This window comes from Oryctolagus cuniculus, chromosome 5 (assembly GCF_051225735.1).
Source record: "Oryctolagus cuniculus isolate XC-2025 breed Fujian yellow rabbit chromosome 5, ASM5122573v1, whole genome shotgun sequence".
In the NCBI taxonomy this organism is placed as follows: Eukaryota; Metazoa; Chordata; class Mammalia; order Lagomorpha; family Leporidae; genus Oryctolagus; species Oryctolagus cuniculus.
In genome coordinates, this window is record NC_142871.1 from 148,662,912 (window position 1) to 148,684,419 (window position 21,508).

Below are 21,508 nucleotides of genomic sequence, written 5' to 3' on the forward strand. Positions count from 1 at the left end.
GTTTTTTCCTATACATACATATGTTTGAGAATGTTTAATTGTAAATTAGGCAAAGTAAGATATTAACAATAACAATAATAATCATGTAGACAAATCATAATATTAGACTATAATAAAAGTTATATGAACATAACCTCTTTCTCTGAAAATACCTTATTATACCATTAATAGCAATGAGCAGGTGTTATATACAGTGTGGGTATGCTGGACAAGAGGATGAGCTGTATCATGGGTGGTGCAGAGTGAGATGGTGGGAGATTTCATCACCCCACTCAGAAGGACATGCAATTTAAAACTTACACACTGCTTCATTTCTGGAATTTTCCAGAGCGTATTTCTGGACCATGGTTGACCAAGAGTACCTGAAGTTACAGAAAGTGGAAATTTGGTTAAGGGCAGACTACTGTAAATTATCCTTTTAAAAAACACTATTTAAAAATTTCTCATTTATGGCAACGTGGCATTATGTTAAAAAAATTTCTTTGGAACATTATGTGACTAATTTATTTTTTTTTTTGCAAAGTATTTTGTAGTTTCTTCTTCTTTTGAGATTTAATTAACAAATAAAATTGTATATATTTAAGGCGTACAATGCACTTTTGTGCCTTTAAGAGAGGCTTCTCAAAAAAGATTGACACAAGCATGCCAAATAATGGCTGATAGAGACCAACAGGAAAAGATCAGAGGGTAAAAGTGAATGTAGAGTATGTTCAATTTTTAGGACTGAGCTTTTAGGAAGAATGGGTTCTACGCATGTGTCTCATGTTGGTCCCATATAGTATCAGTAATAAGATCTCATGGATAAATATTGCTGGTGATATCTGGCCATAGGACTTTAGGTACTTTTAAATGTTGAGCACTTTCCCGTACTGCCTGGGTATTGTACAGTTTACCTGTTGTGTGAAAACATTAGGTGTGACTTAATTGTGCCATTGGCGTCTATGGGTTTGTTGAGACAGTATATCTCATTGTGTGTTCTTACCACAATTTATAAGACAAGAAATTCCAGGAATGCCTTGTAGGTGTCACAAATGCAAGGCAAGTAGTTAAAACTCAGCCGTTGTTTGGACCGGAAGTTCAGTCTACACTGGGTATAGATCTTGGATGCTGGAAAGGGATTGAGTCATCATATGCCATTGCTGTTGGTTCTCCCTCAGCAGATGAAAACAGTTTCATTATTGAGAATGAGATTGTGTTTCCAGCCAGAAAGTCTGCCTCAAGTTGTCCTTCTCTAACTTGGGAGGGCACATGGCTTGAAGAAAAACAGCCAACAATGGAAGAAAAAAGCAAAGAATTCTTGCGAGAATAAACTTCGTAGTCTGATTTGATTCAGTTGAGTTCTGGTCTTTGTACCTTGCATCATTGTTTTGGGAGGAGGAACTTTGAAAAAAAAAAAAAAACAGTAATTTTACAGTTTTTCTTTGGGCTTATTCTTTCTTTGAAAAAAAGAATAGGGCCAGGAAGAGACTCATGACGATTAATATGTAGATAAGTATATATTAAAGACTTAAAAGTGTGGATATTTCACCTGAAAGGAACATTTTTTTTCCTTTTAAGTAAACCTAATCCTATTGATAAGTAGAGCTAAAGAGTATTTTTTCCACCCCCCGCCCCAACACACACACACAGAGGGTAATGATTTTACACATCTGATAGAATGTATCTTTTGTCATTAAGAGTTAGGTACAAGTACAGCCGCTGTGAGAATAAACCATCCATCCTCTTCTCTGGGGAATCCTCAAGTAGCCCACGGAGCTGCTGCCTGATGTCTTGAAAACCATGGCTTGTTTTCTCTGCTACCGTCGTTTTTGACACACATCCCCCCTCCAAGCCCTATTTCATCATAGAATGGCATTGTGGAAATAAGGATGACATTAACCTTTAATGGTATTGCTATTATTACTGTTGACTGTTTTTAGCATTAAGTGTGCCTGGTTCTTTAATTCCAGCTTCTGCAGGGCCAGAAAGCAGAAGTGTTCCTAAACAGTCAGGAAAATGACTGTATACCCTGGAGACCCGCCATCGCAGCCTGTGCCTGTTGTGAATGATGAATCAAAATGGAAAGGTTATCATTTTCATTAGCTAGCAAAGAACAAGACGGTACTTTTCTCCCAGTGTAATTACAGCAGTTCACTGGCAACATTACACTGCAGTAATTAGTCTAAAGGTGTATGTGAGGGCAGCCTTTGCCCAGACACTGGAAATATTATTTCAGAGTTTAAGGTCACAGCCTTGTGTTTAACATGTTCCAGGCAGCTTAGGGAAAAAAAATAATAATAATTTGACTGGAGCTAAAGAAAGACATTTGATATTTCCCAGAGCCATGCATTCAGAAACCAACCAGTCAGGTAGAAAAATCGTTTTTTATTATTATCTACAATAAAAAAAAAAGGGAAAAGCTTAGTTGCAGAAGTAGCATGTCAGAATCTTTCATGGGATAAACAGAGATAAAATTCAAGTTTATGAGAACCATGATGTAAACAATTATAGGAACTTTCATTTGTGTCTTAATCTCCATTCTTTTCCTAAGACAAAAAGGAACAGAAGAAATAATTATTAGAAACTTGTAAGAGGAAGCAAAGTAGTACTTTTTATTGTCATAACTCTTTTCAAGAAATAAATGTTTATCTTAGATCTTCAAATATGTGTGTATTTATATATATATATATATATATAAAATCCTTTGTGAATTTTTTGAAACTCTCAACAATTACATTGAAATATTAAACTCCTAATTCAACCTTTCAGAATATAAATTGCACTGGCATTATGTTCCAAAGGCCCATCTTAGATTTTCTGTTTAAGTAAAGCAAAAGCGAGAAGAAGGAAAAAATAGTAAAAAGAAAAGTAAACTTTACATAAAGTGTATGCTTAAAGCCATATATAAGTTTATGAGAAATCATTTGCTTTTTCTACCCCAAAGAGTACTTTTGCAAGTAACATTTCTTACCGACTTCATGGGATTAGCCCAAATACCCTGATTGTCTTTGTTTAATTTGGGTAATGTCTGCTTCTCTTCAAACAGTTCTTTTTAGTTTGTCTTTAAATCCCTAGACAGGGCTGTGGAATAGTGTTTGTTTCAGGACAAATGGGGGACTGGAGTGTTGAACAAGCATTCATTCAGCAACCATATTCTCTTGGAAAACCGCTGCTTTTTAAATGTATGCTTGTGTTTGATGTATGTTCTCTGGCCATATGGTTAAAACTGATGTTTTTCACAACTTCGAGCACTTGGGAAATTTAAAGCATAGATGTGACACAAACGACATAGCTGGTTGATTATGTAACATACTGAAAAATCTACCCCTAAACTGACTCATAAAAACATTGCTTTTTGTTTATCTCAGTATTTCTCTACTCAGGGAAAAGTCATACACTGCAGAATTAAATCATTGCTTTGTACGTTTTCTACATCCAGCAGTTAAACAGGAGGCCTTTACTAGTGGGAAGAGTTCAAAGACCTTTCTTTCCCTCTGCCACTGCCACGGAGCACATCACACCATCACACTGGACGTTTAGTCCCCCCTGTGGAATGAGAGAGGCTGCTAAGTCCGCTCCGAGTTCTTACATTGTGTATCCGTCTGGGGAAATACTGTCTTTATTTTCTGCCTTTGAGGATTAAAAAACATACAAGGGAACTTCAAAAAGTTTGTGCGAAAAAGAATTTAAAATAAGTCAGGATGGGCATTTTGTCTAAAGGGTAAGAGGCCTGTGTCCTGTGTCAGAGTGCCTGGGGTTCAAGTGCTGGCTCCAGTCCCAGTTCCAGCATCCTGCTGATGTACACCCAGGGAGGCAGCGGTGATGGCTCAAGTATTTGAGTCCCTATCAGCCACACAAGAGACCTGGGTTGAGTTCTCAACTCCCAACTTCAGTCTATTCTAGCCTTGGCCATTGTAGCCATTTGGGGAGTGAACCAGCAAATGGGAGTGCTCTCTCTCTCTCTGCCAGTCTCCCAAATAATAGTAATTATAGCAGTAATAATAACAAAAGTTAAGTTTGATGCAAAAAGTTTTGAAATCTGTGCATATAGGGGTCTTCAGAAATTCATGAAAAATACATACTATGAAAAACTATGCATGGATTTCAAAATATTTTGTACCAAGATATAGTTATCTTTCAATTCCATTTTCCACAAGGTTTTTTTTAAGTCCCCTCTTGTATTTTTGTTAAAGAATTATTTATTTATTTGAAAGTCGGAATTGCAGAGAGAGGGAAAGACCAGAGAGAGATCTTCCATCTCCTAGTTCACCCCCCAAAATGGCTGCAATGGCTAAGGCTAGGCCAGGCCAAAGCCAGGAACCAGAAGCTTCCTCCACGTGGATGCAGGGGCCCAAACACTCATGTCATTTTCCACTGCCTTGCCAGGCACTTTAGCAGGAAGCTGGATGGGAAGTGGAGCAGCCAGGACTTGAACCAGCACCCACCGCAGCGCCAGCCCCTCCAGTCCCCTCCTCTGTGGAAGAGCTTTCCTCGTAGTCTCTTCCCACTCCTTCCCACACAGCCTGCTCCCTCACAGCCAGGGTCTGCTCCAGACCACCTGTGAACCAGGGTCTTGTGGGGGCTTTGTCTGCACTGCCCCTCACTTCAGTGAACCAATCTGTGAAACGGAGGGGTGGTTTTCCAAGACTATTTTTGCAAGTCCGTTTTTCATAAAATAGGTTTCCAGTGAACTAAGTGAAGGTCCGGGCGTCTTAGGAAACATTACATTTGATGAACACATTTTAGATTTGATGAATACATTGCAAAACACAGGGATTCCCAGTTTGATAAAGCTGGTACCAAGACTGACAGCCATTTTCAAAAGTCCATAGAACTGAGTTCAGTAAGGGAACAAGGTTTAATGGTAAGAATTGCCCATTTTGTTCAGATCATCAGAATCAAGTTATTTTCCTAAAGATCCAAGCATTGTAAAGGGAAACTGAATCTCCCATAGAAATGCTGTTGCAAGGAGTTGTATTCCCAAGCCTGGCTCTTATGTTCTAACATATACCAGAAATTTAATAAACATCTAATTAATTACCTGCAAATTATATACCTGTGAAGCAAATCAGAAGGAAAAGGTCTTCGAGGAGACTTTGACAGGCTGCTTTCAGCAAACAGCAGGTCTTGCAATAGCCTTTTGAGAGATTTTGCCTTCTGGCGGGTACTAAAGATCAAGCTGTGGGGCATGTGTCATGCTGCAGTGGGTTAGGCCACCACGTGGGATGCTGGCATCCCATAGCAGAGCGCCTGTGTCAGTCCAGCTACTCTGCAGTTCCAACACAGCTTCCTGCAAATGTGCCATGGAGTTACCAGACAATGACCCCAGTACTTGGGTTCCTGCTACCCACATGGGAGACCCTGATGAAGTTCCTGGCTCCTGGCGTCAGCCTGGCTCAGTCCTGATTAACAGGCATTTGGTGAGTGAACTAGTGGATGGAAGGTCTCTCTCTTTCTCTCAATCACTTTCTCTGTCTCTTTCCTACAACATCTGTCACTCTGTTTCAAGTAAATCTTAAAAAAAAAAAAAAAAAAAAAAAAAAAGAGAGAGAGAGAGAGAGATGAAGTTGTTAAAATGCAGCAAGGAAATGTCGGTAATTTGCAGAGGGGGCTAAGCATGCATTTACTATAAAAATAATCTGGAGCACATGATTTCCTTCATGGGGTTCCTTTGCCATCCTTGACCTATGGATCTCCCATGAATGAGGACTGAGAACGTGGAGTAGAAATGCTGTGTAGGTATTAGCATCCACCTGCTCACCAGCCCTGCTCTCCATCCCACTTCTGCCCGCCTCCCAGTTTGTAGATGAGGAAACTGAAAGCCCAAAACATAGTCACATCTCTTTCAGTTTAAAAATTATCTGCTGGGCCCTCTGTCCTCCTCCCCTACTGGCCTGTCTGAACATCGGGTGTGTTTGAGTAACTTGTCCCACTCTTCTCCCTCGGCTCCCGCTACATCCATGTGCTCCTTCCCTTCTGTGCTCTTGACACGTTGCCCTTCCTTCCCGAGTTGAATATCACAGTACTCCCTACACTGCCCTCTGGAACATTCTGGATGTGCCATTCCAGTGGCATCTTAATCATCTCTGCACAACGGCTCCATCGTGTTGCCAGTCAAAAGTCTTGCCAACCATGGTTTTCAACCTCTTACATATTTCCAGGATTTTGGCTGCCTTTCAGAGTGATGTTAGCTGGCAAGTTACCTGTGGGTGGTCTCCACTGTTGGGTGAGGTTCTCTCTCTCTCTCTCTCTCTTTTTTTTTTTTAAACAAAAATTTTATTTGGAAGTCAGAGTTACAGAGAGAGAAAGAGAGATCTTCCATCTGCTGGTTCACTCTCCAGATGAGATGCTGGCATCATGATTGGCAGCTTAACACTCTGCACCAGAACACTAGCCGTGTGTAAGGGTCTTTAATCCCAATGGCTTATTATGTTGGGTAGAGATAACAACAGTTGGAAAGTATAAAGAGACTTGAGGCTTATGCATATTTGTTTAGCCTATACATTTCCTTTACCGTCACCCAGCCAAAGTTGCTTCTTCAAGGATTCCACCCGAACTCCTTCCTTACCTTACTGCTTTTAAAAAGTATCTTAGAGGCCAGTGCTGGACTGTAGCAGGTAAAGCTGCCACCTGCACTACTGGCAGCCCATATGGGCACTGGTTCAAGTCTTGGCTGCTGCACTTCTGATCCAGCTCTCTGCTGTGGCCTGGGAAAGCAGTAGAAGATGGCCCAAGTCCTTGGGCCCCTGTACCTGCATGGGAGACCCAGAAGAAGCTCCTGGCTTTGGATCGGCACAGCTCTGGCCATTGCAGCCAACTGGGGAGTAAACCAGCAGATGGAAGGCCTCACTCTCCTTCTCTCTCCCCCGCCCCTTCTATCTCTGTGTAACTCTGACTTTCAAATAAATAAATAAATCTTAAAGTATCTGAAATAGTTGATTCTCTTAAAGATTATATTTGAAATTTACTTCAACACAACTTCAAAAAAATACGGGAGCTTCTATAATTTATTTTATTTCTTTAGGGGGTGGAGTTGATTTGCAGCAGCTTTGATCAAAGCCAGCGCCTTCTCATGCTCGTTTCGACTGTGTGATTCCTCTGCAGAATTTGCAGGGCCTCATCAGTGAGTCGAGGCCCCTGGGCTGAGGCCACAAACCCATTGACTAAAGAGGTGCTTGCCCTTGTAAACCACTGTAGTTGGCAATTCTCCCAAGTCCCTTTGACAAATAATATTTAAATACTCACCCACAAATGGTTCTCTGATGGTTGATGGAGAGCCCAACCCCACACTGTGTAAACAGAACAAGTCTTTCTAACTCCATGTGTATGTTACTGTCATCGGGGTCGTCTCCAGACGAAATAGGAGAGCCCCCAAATGATGGCTACACCTGTCCACATTAATCCTAGTGAGAGGCAAGTGACAGCATCCATTTTCAGTGACTCTGCAGTTTCATAGAATTGTTGTTAGGCTGATTTCCTGAAAACTTAACGTTAGATGAAGTGTAATTGCAGATTTCCTTAAGAACCATTGACAGATACTTATCCTGAGTCATGAGCAACTCATACTGTGAAATGTGTGCAAACATTCTAAAGTTTTCTTCCAGAATATATTTCAGTGAAACCCAATATTTACCAGTCTTTTTTGAGATACAGCCCTTGAAGCTCAAAGTGGACATTAAAGAAACTTTTATTTTTTGGCTATCTGGTTTTTTTTAGGGTTTATTCATTATTTATTTATTTGAAAGGCAGAATAACAGAGAGAGAGAGAGATCTTACATCTGTTGGTTCACTCCCCAGATGGTTACAATAGCCAGGGTTGGGCCAGGCTAAAGCCAGGAGCCAGGAACTTCTCCAAGTCTGCCACACAGGTGGCAGGGACTCAGGTACTTAGGCCATGTTTTTCTGCCTTCCCAGGCGCATTAGCAGGGATGGGAGCAGAGAGTCTGGGACTAGAACTGGGGTTGAACATGGGATGCTGGCATTGTAAGAGGTGGCTTAACCTGTTGTACCACAACGTTGGCCTCTGCTACTTGGTTTTTGTATAACAAATTAACGTTCCAGGAACTTTCATTGTTTTTCAGGGAGTGGTATGAGTCTTGGTACGTGTTAACTCAGAGCAGAGACAGTACAACCTTTGACTACAAGTGCTGCGTTTTGAATGAGTTAGCAAAGTAGATAGTAAATCATGGTGTATTTAGGTGTTGGCATTGTCTGATGGAGAGGCGATTTTGATTTTTTTTTTTTAATTGTTAGGTGGTCTATTTAGTGCAGCTGTGTTTACGTTTCCTAAATGGAAACTCTCTGAACATGGTGACAAGTCCCTGCAAATGAGAATAGGAATTTCTTTTAGAAAATCGTCTTGCCAATGTGCTTCAATCCGAGGGTTGTATTTATCAAGTAGCAGTGGCAAAAATAATTCTGGGCGCAGTCATTCAATACAGCTGGTTTGCTATATCAGACATTTTGACAACATTGTTTAAAAAAAAAAGTAATTGATACTTTAAATGCTGCATTTCACAGTGGAATCAACTGGGAAATGGCAGGTTTGTGTGTGTGTGTGTGTGTGTGTGTGTGTCTGTGTTTTAGAATAACCCCATTTCTTTAACCATTGTTTTGACTTATTTCACTTCTTGGTTATTAAAAAATGTGTACTTAGACTGTAAGTATAGATCTAATAACCCTATATTTTTGCTCTTTCTTTTCAAAAATGGACATAAGGTCATGGCTATAGCAAAGAGACAGTTGCATGTGACAGAAAAAGTATATAATAATAGCTGTGTGCATTAGTCTCTTCTGAATTAAATGCAGCATTTGAAACATTGAGATACAAGGGTCTAATGACTAGTTTTTGGAGGCATTTTCTTTAGAGTTATATCCCTCATAGCTCAAATTAATGTTTATTACTATTCTTTCATATTGCCAAAATATTTTCATGAATTTGGATTAGAAGCAGCTTGTTCTGGCTTGTTTTGCAACTTTGTTTTAAGAAACAGTGATATTTAGAAGATTTTGGTATGTCTTAGAAGCTTTAATTATCCTACTTATGTTTAAGGGAAAAATAAGATCAAATTCTGTTTCATCGTCATGTAAGAAAATAAGAGTTCCTACTATGCTCACTTTATATTACTGTACAGTTGCTGTGTGTCAAGACATTTGAATGAATGATTTGAACAGTGTTTAGCTGTTAAATGACTTGCAATATCAAGTCCACTTTAAATCCGGGAGGACATTGCTCGGTGCAGATCTGTCTGGCTTGGGATATTTAACATTTGTACATTCTTGGGTGTTTGTCCTTATCTGTCCTTTTCTCCTCCTCTCCACAGATCGGCGAGAGACAACAAGTGTTAGTAACAGAAGAATCGTTTGATTCCAAGTTTTATGTTGCACACAATCGATTCTATGAGCAGGTAAGAGGCGTGTTAGTGTTCTCGAGTCTCCCCCAAAATGAGGAGGGATTCTGAACGCTTCAGCAAAGGAGATTTAAAAGAGGGGAGAGAGCTGAATCTTGTCACCACAAAGCTGTGTTATAGCATGAAGCCAGTAGGCTATCCCAGGGCTTAGCTTTGTGACTTCTTCCATAATACCCTCTATACAAAGGAGTGAGTATAGTTAGGGCATGTTTGGGTCGGCGTTAATCTTTGACAGGACCAGCCTTAGGCCTGTGGGAGTTTAAACCCAAGCATTTAGCACTGCCAGAATTCCCACAGCCTGGCCACGCCGGGGGAAGTCCCGCCGAGGCGGCAGGAAGGATGTCTACCCGGGCGACACCAGCATCAAGGGCAGGGATTTCCGCTGCTGTCACATCACTCGTGCAGTTTCTTTGTCTGGTCGGGCGGCTGGTTTTCCAGTTGTGTTTAGTTTTAACTGTCGCTCCCCCTCTTCGTGGAGGAACGACACAGGACCCTGCGCTGTTCTTTCGTCTGCTCGGCCCTCCCCGGGTTTGCTGCTGGTTCTTCCCGGGTTGGCTACTATCCCTTCCACCTCCGTGGAAGGGCAGTTCCCCCTGGCCGCATTCCCCACTTCCGCAGGGGAGCAGCACACCGCCGGCTGGCTTTCTTCGGGGGCTGCACGGGTTCCCTTAGATGTTCCCCATAGATGTTCCCGGTGCATGCCGTCTCTCTCCTCCTTTATAGTCCTCCTCCGCCAATCCCAACTCGGCTGAGTACGCTGCTCTCCAATCAGGAGCAAGTCCTACAGTTAATTGGTTGAACTGGAGGCAGCTGTGCGGAAGCTGTTTACTTCTCTCCCAGCGCCATATTGTGGGAGAGCAGATGCATAGAATAAGTCCTAATTCGAGCAACTTAGTCTAGTCCGGATTGCTCCCCACAGATCCCCCTTTCTTTTTATTTTTTGGCGTTGATACGCGCCTGTCTTCGGTGTCCCGCAGCACACACTCTGCTGTACTTGCTAGAGTTGCCACAGGCTCTTACAAGTCCTATCAATCAGGAAAACCGAATCCGGGTCCTCTCTTCGCCATTGTGTGGAGGTTTTTAGGCGCTGATGCGTGCCTGTGTTCGCTGCCCTGCAGCGCATGCTCTGCTCTGCTAGAACTGCCTGCAGGTGTTTACAAAACCTATCAGGCAAACCGAATCCAAGCCTTCTCATTGCCGTATTGTGGGGGAGACTTATTAGTGTTGGTTTGTGCCTATCTTCGGTGACCTGCAGCTCATACTCTGGTCGAGCTTTGCTGGCGCTTACCGCCTTAAATCAGGCAGACCGAATCCAAGCCTCCTAATTGGCATGTTGAGGGGAGGCCTTATTTTTCTCTATTTCTCTATCTCCGGGCATTTCTATTTCTCCCATTTTACTTCTGTCTGCCAACATTCCTATTTCTCTTTTACTTCTAAACTTCTGTTTCTCTTATCCCCGCAGCTTTCCGGCACCTCGCCCCGCCGGCGGGTTCCCGGCTCTGCGCCGCTTCAGCCCGCGCGCCTCTCTCATCTGCGCAGCTTCCCGGCTTTGCGCGGCTTGGCTTTGCGCGCTCCGCGGTCTCCACGCTTAACCCTTTCGCGTCTGAACCACGGCCTACGCCAGCGTTCCCTATCTATTCACGCCCCGTGCTCTCTGCACGCGGCGGCTTCCGCGAGTAACACAGCGTAGCTTGCGTCTCCGCCACTAGGATTCAATCTAAGTTCCCCGGGCTAGCCTGGCGAATTCAACCCAGCGTACGTCTCCGCCCCACGATTTGGCTTCCCGTCCTTTGCTCCCCGGGCTAATCAGACGGATCCCAATCTGGCTTACGTCTCAGCTTCTGGCTTCAACTTTTCGCCTCCTATTCCCGGGCTAACTTGAGAACCCCAAAGTGGCTTTCGTCTCCGCCTCGGCCTGCCCCCTGCGGCTTCAATTTCCCTAACATTTTTCTCTACCCGGTATGTTTCCCCAAGCTTTCCTCCAACGATATTCCTCCCTCATTTCTCCTGGCCTCTCCCCACAGTCCGCGTCCGAGTCTGTTTGTTCTAGCTTTCACTTTCGCTTTCGCCCTTAGAGATTTCTCCCAGCTTCCCCCCGTAGTCCGTATCCGAGTCTATGCCTAGGCTTTCAATAGCTTCTTCCGGCTCCTTTTTCGTCCGGCTTTTCCCTAGGCTGTTTGCTAGTTTCTCTCTCCGATATTTTCCCTAGTTCTTCCCGTTTCTTCCCTCCTAAGTTTCATATCCGTCCTAAGTTTCCTATCCGAGTCAGGTTTCCTATCCGAGTCACGGCACCATTATGTCGCTCCCCGTCTTCATGGGGGAACGACACTAAGCCCTGCCTAGGCTTCATATCCGAGTCACGGCACCATTATGTCGCTCCCCCTCTTCGTGGAGGAGCAACACAGGACCCTGCGCTGTTCTTTCGTCTGCTCGGCCCTCCCCGGGTTTGCTGCTGGTTCTTCCCGGGTTGGCTACTATCCCTTCCACCTCCGTGGAAGGGCAGTTCCCCCTGGCCGCATTCCCCACTTCCGCAGGGGAGCGGCACACCGCCGGCCGGTTCTCTCGGGGGCTGCACGGGTGTTCCTTCAGCTAGATGTTCCCCATAGATGTTCCCGGTGCATGCCGTCTCTCTCCTCCTTTATAGTCCTCCTCCGCCAATCCCAACTCGGCTGAGTACGCTGCTCTCCAATCAGGAGCAAGTCCTACAGTTAATTGGTTGAACTGGAGGCAGCTGTGCGGAAGCTGTTTACTTCTCTCCCAGCGCCATATTGTGGGAGAGCAGATGCATAGAATAAGTCCTAATTCGAGCAACTTAGTCTAGTCCGGATTGCTCCCCACAGGCGCCTCCCTCCGTGACTGGCGACTGGCGGGACCGGGAGGAACTGCTCCACCCCGGGGTGGCCTCTCCCAGGGCTGTAGGATTTATCATGGCTCATTGTGCACTGTATGAGCTTTGCTTCAGGTCAGAAGGGGTTCCCTACTTTTGTGTTCCTTTCTGCACTAGGTGAGAATTATTTTTTTTTTCTTAAGGGTCGTGGAACTAGAACATGAAAAGACTTTTTAAAAGATTTATTTATTTATGAGAAGGAAAGACATACACACAGAGAGAGATTGAGAGAAAGAGATCTTCTATCCATTGGCTCACTCCCAAATGGCCACAGCAGCCAGCTGGGCCAGGCTGAAGCCAAGAGCTTCATCTGTGTCTCCCATGTGGGTGCAGGGGCCCAAGCACTTGGGCCATCCTCTGCTGCTTTCCCAGGTGCATTAGCAGGGAGCAGGATCAGAAGTGGAGCAATGGAACAGCTGCGCTCCTGTGGAATGCTGGTGTTGGGGCAGTGGCTTAACCCTGCTGTGCCTCAGCCCAGCCAGGAAAGCCCTGCCTGCGTAGAGCAGCAGGAAAGCAGCAGCTCCAGGGGCCCCCAGCGGGAATGCTGCACTGGCAGTCATCTCCACCCAGGCCAAGGGCCCTCGGGAAATGGGAGGGGAGCTTTGCAGAGCCCAGGCCACACGTGCTCTGCTCAGCACCCAGGAGAGACTGCTGCTAAGGAAGGGTTTCCAGTGCCCCTGTGCACTGAGCCTCTGCCCCGCTCCCCAAGCCATCAGCGTACTCCAGAGAGCCATTGTCCCGTGCAGACCCACCTGCTGGGCCCCTGGGGGGGCGGCTCCACTGTGATGCGGTTGCCTCTTCCCTCTCCTTTCCCCTGCCATCTGGGTTGGTGCCTCAGCAGGGAGCTTTTTTCCCTTCATTTTAAAGGCAGTGGCATGCCTCATTAGCCATTTCCTCCCATTTAAAGCAGTCGGGCTTTTTCCAATTATTAAAACCGGAGGAGGAAAACATACGGGTCCTTCATGCAGATCCAGGAGGGATAGTCTGCACCAGATCTCCCGGGGACACTTTGCTCAGGAGGTTTCCTTAGTTTCTAAAGCCTGATATAAAAGGGCTCCCGTAGCCTGGGCCCGGAGGTCTCAGTGCATTTTCTTGCTGTGAGTCATTCACCACCCAGGTGACCTGTTTTCTGCGCTCTGATGAAACAGTAGTCCTTGGTGGTCATAAAAATCAAACTCACAAAAGACCAAGAACTGATTTTACTTCTCCAAGAGATGGGCTATGGCTCTCATCCGGGTTTGTTTTTTTGTTTGTTTGTTTGTTTTTTTGTTTTGGTTTCTATTAGTTTCTACAACGAAGCATATCAAAGCTATCCTAGGAATTGTATTTCTCAATAAGATGAGTTCCAGAGGTGAAGACTGTATCTAAATATCAAAGTATCGCTGGATTAGAACCGGTCTGTTTGTTTTGGATCCTCACTTGAAAAGGTTGGCAAGTAGCTGCAGTACTAAAATAGAAGTGTAAGGGAGACAGAACGCACACAGCCACCTATAAGCTGCGAGGGAGGGAAAACATTTGCTCCAGGTCAACAAGTGCTTTTATCTAGTGGAACGAGACCATCTGACAGTTTCCTGTGAACTGGCCAAAGTGCCCATAGAGGAGCTGCTTCTATGTGGAGGTGGGCTCCCAGGGCCGACAAGCACACGCTGTGTCTGACAGAACAGAAGAAATGAAGGGCAGCCATTAGAGGAGTCGTGTAGCGCCAACACCAATATCTGGGCTTATTGGAAAGGCTGCTTTTAAATGTTCTTCCTCCTGCCCTGAAACCCACACATGTGTATGACCGGCCATACACCCCCCCCCCACACACACACACCCACATGCACATAGGCCTTTATTTGAAGTAGGTATTCAAACCATTACTCTGACAGCTAACTTGGAAGGTATTAAAAGTACAAGGCTTTCATTAATACTGTCTCACTTTTCTGCATTGCATGGGCCAGCTAAGAGCAGAATATCAAAGGCCTGTCCCAGGGGTGCTGGCTGCCTCCTGGGGTGTTTCCCAGATCTGCCCTCCACATGGCTCCAGACAGGAGGCCTGGGAGTGAGAGTGCTGCCTGTAGCCGGGGCTCCTCCCAGCAGTGCCTCTTGGAGCAACTGGAAGGGCAAAGCCCACTGTAGAATAGAAAAAGGACATCAGAGGACAGCTGAGGAAGTCTGATTGAGGCACGGATCATGGTTAATAGGAATCTATCAGTTTGGGTTCATTAATTGTGACAAACGTATCATAGCGACCTAAGATGTGAATAGTCGAGGGGACCGGATGTGAGTGTGCAGGGAACTCTGTGTACTATCTTTGTGATGCTTCTGTAGATCCAAAACTGTCCTGAAATTCAAAGTTTATTTTTAAAAGACTAAGCCTTCTGAATTTTTTTTAAAGGTTTTAGTGCCAAAGAATCCCGCATTCATGGGGAAAATGGTTGAAGTGGACATTTATGAATCGGGGAAACATTTTATGAAAGGACAACCAGTGTCAGACGCCAAAGTGTACACTCCGTCCATCAGCAAACCGTTAGCAAAGGGGGAAGTCTCGGGCTTGACAGAGGTGAGTAAAAGATGCTGTCCTGCCCCCGGCCCCGGGCCCTGCGAGCAAAGGGGAGGCCCAGTGACTCCAGGCCACGTCTCCGTTATCTTAGATGGTTCCCCTTTTATGTATGCACGAGGCTCTAATCCTTTCTGACAGATTGAAATCTGAATGAGAAAAACGTGGTTTTGCTGCTGCCTACGGCTTTGCTTCTCTGCTGTAAAAGGAATAAGCTGGCTTCTGCTCGCAGGCCAGAAGCTGAGGGTAAAAGCATTCCGTGCAGGTAAGAGATTTAACACCGAGGAGGATCTGATGCAGCTCGCCTCGGTATCAGCAGATCCTCAGTAGAGGGACGAGGAAAGGAAGGTTTTCTTCCCTTACAAAGCTGTTTCTGATTTAGCAGAAACCTACCTCCATTAGAGCGGGCAGCAAACCACGTTGCATATGTGGTATGGAGCCTTTCTCTGTGGCGTTAGCTGGATATCCCCTTTGGTCATGTGGAGTGAAAATTAAACATTTTTTTTCCTTTCTATAAAAAAAAAAAGGTAACTGCCCTCTATTTTCTACCTTGGTAAATATGGCTGTTTGCCAAGCTCTCTCCTACACTGCATTGAGTTACAGTTGTAAAAGCTGATGGAGTGTGAAATGGAAATGTGTATCACATTTCTAAGCATCATTTGAGGTCCTTTCTCCAACACAATTGTTAAGCGCTCCAAAAAAAAAAAAAGTATATGGCAATGGCTTAACATATAGCAAAAAGATAACTGATATTTATCTGACCATGTAATTCCAAGATGGTTTTAATCTATGTGTTATCTTTTCTTTCAGAATAAATTGAAAGGGCATGTTAATGAAAATAAAGGAAGTATAGCTTTCCTTTGGGAATAGTGACAAAGAAGGCACTTGTATTCCCACGGGCAGTGGCGTTGGACTCTCAGGGCCAACCAGAGTGACAATTGCTATACTCAGTATGTGTATAGGAAGGGTCTGTGAGCAGGGCCTCTGTTCTTGCACACGATGGAAAGCTCTTGCCAAACCCCTGCTCAGTGCATCCTCCTGCTCACCCAGGGCAGTTGTAATGCCATTCATTTTTGCTAGTTTTTAATTTTTTTTTTTTTAATCTCAGAGAGACAGAGACACAGACAGAAAGACAGTGAAAGCAAGAGACTTCCCAAATGCTTGGGAGGTAAAAACTCGATCCAGGTCCTCCACCTGAGTGGGAGCCATCAGCTCCTGACTCTCGGGTTACACAGTAGCAGGAAGCTGGACTCAGAAGAGGATCCAGGGCTCAAACCCAGGCTTTCTGATGTGGGATACAGGTATCCCAAGCAGCATCCTATCTGCCGTACCTACTGCCTGCTCTGCTAGTGTGTTTTCCTTTTAAGAAGTCCCACTTCAAGGTTGGGATGGACAGCTAGCAAAGAGCAATGTGATCTGGCATTTAACTTGCATTGCTAGGGGTTTGGCTTTTGAAATATTAGCTAATACTTTAGAAAGTATTGGCTTAGTTTTTGTGTTTTTACATAGTGTGTTTTTTACACAATTGATTTTAAAGTGCCACAGAGAATTTCACAACAGATTCCTTCATAGAAGAGTCCTTCCAAAAGTTCATGGAAAAATAAAGTTAAAAGACAAGTTTATTTTGGTACAAAAATTTCTGAAATCCATGCATAACCTTTTCATAACACATTTTCCATGAACTTTTGGTAGTTGGTTAGTTATTTGGGAGAAAGTGCACACACACACCCACAAGTAACCACTACCATCTGCTAGTTTCCTCCTCATGTGCCTGCCAAGGGCCTCGCCGAAGTCAAAGCCAAGAGCCAGGAACGCAATCCAGATCTCTCATATGAATGGCAGAAACCCAGCTACGCGTGCTGTCACCACTGCCTCCCAGAGTGGGCACCAGCAGGAAGCTGGAGTCGGGAGCAGAGCCGGAAACTGAGCCCAGCCTCACTCCCATCTGGGGTGCGGGCATCTTAATCATCCTCACCACCAGGCGAAACACCCACTCTGCCATGCACTTCCTGAAGCCTCCTCATACATGCCTGTGCGAAAGGCTAGTGTTCTCAAACATCCTCGTTAATACACAGATAAGGAGAAGTCGTGTCCCCTTATTAGTTCCTTAACTAATTTCCAATTACTTTCTAAAAAGGCACCCCCATTTAAGTTGGGTGGGTCAGCCTTTCTATTCTGCTGTCTCTTCTTCCAGCCTAGAAGACAGTACCATTAGTTGTACCCACAGCCCTGCTCCATACCAGGGGGCCCAAAAGGAAGAGGAGGAAAAGGTCAGTTGGCTGCTGGCCCTCCTGGGCCTCTGGAAACAGCTGTGTGGCGTGTGTGAGGCCACAGCGTTCGGAAGACTGATTTGGGTACTTACATTATGGGAAACAGCACGCAAGTCCTTGTTTGCCATCTGTAACTTGCTATAAATTGATGGACATTGTTTTTGGTCTCCATTATTGCTTGTCAATTTTTAAAGATACACCGAACTTGTTGGGGTCAAAAGGCCATATTTTTTTTGAATTTGTCGTACTATCACGTGCGTTTGTTGCTGACACTCTAAATCAAAACAGATTCATCAGAAAGAACAACTTCCATGCTGTAGGGTTTTTAAAAAGATGACAGAGGTTGTAATCATGCCGCGGGCATTTCAACCTCTGACAGCTGACGATGGCTGTGGCACTCCTAAGTGAAGAAGTTGTGGGCAATATGCCCACCTGAGACCACCCACCCACTGTGGGATGGACTCAGACCCATGGAGGTATCGAGAAGCAAGGCTTTATTCATGACCTTGCAAGGCACACCCGACCCAGGAACCAAGCTCCCTTTTATCCCCTGCTGGGCAGGTCCCTTCCCCCAGTACTGAGTACTTTGGGAGTGACAGTTTTCCAGGACCTCACCTAAGATGGGGCAAGCGATTGGATGCCTGGACCAGTTGCTGGGCTAATAGGAGGGGGAAGGGGTTGGATGGGATTAGGAGATGGGGAGATACAGGATTGACTGTGGCAGAGGCCTTAAACAGGAAGACTGGGTAGAGTTGCTTGTTCAGAACTATACCAAGAACAGGAGTCTTGCAGTTACAGATTGCATTACAGATTAGGCAAATAGCAAAGAGTGCAAAACATATTTTAGCAAGTTTAGCAGTTGAGGTTTTTTTTCCACTCTGATTTAAAACTCCAGTGTGTGCATCTGGAAGTCTGTTATGGCTGGACTGAGGCTGCTCGTGCTCTTTGAAAGTAAACCATAAAGCACTTTCTTACAGAAGTCAGCTTAACCTGATATGGATGAAGGTTGGCTGTGGGGTTGGATAGACCTGGGTTTGTGTTTGGACTTGCCAGTTTACCCTGGGCTCAGGACTCCTTGGAGCTTCAATTCGGTCTGTTAAATGGGAGTAGTGATGCTGATCTCACAGTGTTGATGAAAGGGGTACATTCAACAGTGCATGTGAACTAACAAGTGCTATTCCTGGTAAACATTGGTGTTTGCCAAGTCGTTATTTTTCCCTTCTTCCCGATCTAGTTGAATCTAGAAAGACCAGGCAGTGGAAGACTTTGGCACTAATAATTCTGTTGTTTTGTTAATTGTTTGAGCCGTGCTTATGCACTACACTTTATTTTGGGGACCTGGGCAGTGGTGTGTTTCTGTGTCCTCTATTAGAGTAATACTCAGTGTCAGAAAACCAGTCCGATCAGAATTTCTCTCTTTCTAAATCTTGGCTGTTCCTCAGTTTTCCTGGAGCAGCATTCCCATGCTTCAGATTACTGTCTCACTTCAGGCGCTGTTGGCCTCTTTTAATGAAACAAGAGGTCCGAGAGAGCAGGGAGGAAGCCTGGGCTGGGAGTCAGGAGACTGAATCACAGGATCTGCAGTACCAGCTGTGACGACCGCTTGTACACCACCGGGTTCCCTGAGCCTCAGTCGTCTCACGTGTGACGTGGTAGTGAGTAGTGATCATTAGAGACCCCCAGCACTCTAAGAAGAGTCTGTGACTGAATTAGGGGCCCACGTTGTGATCTGGCAGGCAAAGCCACCGCCTGCAACACTGGCATCCCATAAGGTTGCAGGTTTGTGTCCTGGCTGCTCTGCTTCCAATCCAGCTCCCTACTAATGCACCTGGGAAAGCAACAGAAGATGGCCCAAGTACCTGGGCTCCTGCCACCCCTGTGGGAGACCCAGAAGAAACTACTGGCTCCTGACTTCAGCCTGGCCTAGCCTAGGCCTTGGGTAGTAAACAAACAATTGGAAGATCTCTCTCTCTCTCTCTCTCTCTCTCTCTCTCTCTCTGTAACTCTGACTTCCAAATAAATTTAAAAATCTTCAAAAAAAAAAAAAAAAGAATAAATCAACCAAATGCCTTGTAGGACTTTGAATTCTACAAATATTAATTGATATCAAGCCTTGTTATTTTCAAATAATAATAGATGGATGCCCATAACATGATAGAAAAAGAAAGTTATAACAAATGAAGAGGTTACTGTCCTCTAAGAAATCATATTCTAATGGAAAAGCCACATAACAACATGTTTTTTTGATTATTACTCTTCCTCTTTTCAGTTTGATCAATGGAATGGACAAAGAGAAAAATGGGAAAATAGGAAAAAGAGACGGAATTAGTCTGATTATGTTTAGGGAAGATGGGATGCCAAAATGCACCTCCAACCTAATAAGGAATATTTTTGAATAAATGTAATTAACTTCAGAAAAAGTTTGCATACTAATTATTCAATGGAAGGCATCCCAAAGCTCAAAGGGATAAATATAAATCAAAGGAAGGCTGGAACATGAGCTTTTCTGTGGAGTATGTCAGGGGACCTTTTTCTTAGGATGGAAATGGCATGGAGGGAGCAGAAAACACATACGAGTTTTCAGATGTTCCAGAGCAGTGAGTCTCAAAGCGTGGCCCCAGACTCACAGCAGGCGTTGTCTGGGAACTTGTGAAAATGCAGATTCCTGGCTCCGCCCTGAGCCTCTTGAATCAGAAAGTCCAGGAGTGGGACTGAGTAATCTGTGCTTTAACAGGCCCTCCAGATGATGCCAGTATACGGTATAACCTGAAGTTCACGAGCCACTGTCTAGGGAAAGGATTCCCAAGTCGGGGAGCAGTATTGGATTTTTATAAGGGCAGTTGTGGTGTGGTACTGCAGTAAAATCAAGCTCTCCCAATCCCAGCTTCAGAAACGAGGGCAAACGTCTCCTTGCATGCTGGAGATGCTCTCCCGTGTAGGTACTCATCACGCTTCAGAGAGTGGTTATCAAAATCAAGGTGGAAATGTGCAAAACCTGTGTGTGTGTGCATGCATGTGCATGTATGTGCACAGTGCAAAGAGCCAGAAGAATAGGGAACTTGAGAAAAATACAGTTTGAGATGTTAAAAGCATTGATAGTTTTGCCAAGCTCTCATGTGTAACCTTATTTTTAATCATATTATTATATGATTGAGATTCCCTTGGAAAACTGCTGCTCAATCATTACACTAAAGAAAACCTCTAGTAGACAGGACCTGATGTCCCCTATACCAACTCTTTGTTCAGTGGTACGACAAATTTTCTTAGTGTCATCCTCAAAGATTGGCATTGGTGATTTGTTTGTTTTAACTGTCTTACAGAAATGTGTGTAGGAAAATTTCAAGCACATACAAAAGTAGAACGAATAGGATAATAACCCTAAATACCTATTGCCCATCTGTGGTGGCTGCCAAGTCCTAGGCAGTGTGATGGCCCCCATGTTCTCATCTGCTTCCATTCCCTCCTCCCTGGTTAGTTTTTGAGAGATACCCATTTATCATTTTATTTCCTCTAGAAATTTATCAGTAAATATCTCTAAAAGATAAACATTCCTTTTTTTTTTTTTAAAAAAAAAGGACCACAATCACAATATATTATCGAATCTTAAATTAACTGCCCCATAATTGCCATTGGTTAAAATCTTCACACCTGCTGCAGTGACCCAAAGCCAGCAAATACAAAGTGCTTGTTTCGGTTGAGTGCTGTGCTAATTGTCTTACATGCATTCACTCCTAGCATGAGGAAGGAACTGTTACTATCCCCATTTCACAGATACAGAATCAGAGCATCAGTAACTCAAGAACTTATCCAGAGTCACAAAATTAGAAGATGAGAGAGGCAAGCAAGGATTTATAATCTAGGTCTTACTGACTTGTGTTTTTGTTGTTTGTGTTAAAATATATGTAGAACATACAGTTTTCAACCATGTTTATGTTAATAGTTCAGTAGTATTCATCTCCTTCACACTGTTGTTTGACCAATCTCCAGAATTCTTTTTATCTTTGAAAACTGACACATTAAGCAATTATGTACATGTTAAGCAATAATTCCCTATTTTCTCTTTCCACCAACCTCTGCTAGCTTTAGTCAACTTTGATCCTACAAACCTGATCAAACAGCACAGCAGTTTTCCAATTAGAATCACACAGCATTTGCCTTATTTTTGTGCCTTGCTAATTTCACCTTATATAATGTCCATGTTGTAGCATGTGTCAGAAATTCCCCCCTTTTAGAAGCTGAGTAATATTCTATTGCACGTGTATACTGCATCTTGCTTATCCAGTCATCCATGGATAGACATTTGGGTTGCTTCTGCTTTCTGGCCATTAGTGAATAATACTGCTGTGTACAAGGGTACACAAGTATCTCCTCAAATCTCGGCTTTCAACTCTTTTGGGTATTTACCCAGAAGTGAGATTGC

At 44.2% G+C, this 21,508-nt stretch overlaps 1 protein-coding gene across 7 annotated transcripts in view; it reads left to right on the top strand.

Moving 5' to 3' along the window:
* The window catches only part of CDKAL1 (CDKAL1 threonylcarbamoyladenosine tRNA methylthiotransferase), a 731,906-nt gene that overhangs the window by 673,719 nt on the left and 36,679 nt on the right, over positions 1 to 21,508 (top strand). For 6 of the 7 annotated variants that reach the window (XM_008262511.5, XM_002714231.6, XM_089333334.1 and 3 more), the window contains 2 exons: positions 9,303 to 9,386; positions 14,657 to 14,821. In XM_008262511.5, the coding sequence (XP_008260733.1) occupies positions 9,303 to 9,386; positions 14,657 to 14,821 (249 nt within the window). Of the gene's footprint in view, positions 1 to 9,302; positions 9,387 to 14,656; positions 14,822 to 17,012; positions 19,974 to 21,508 lie in introns of those variants that run through there. The other variant, XM_089333336.1, reaches the window with a different exon arrangement.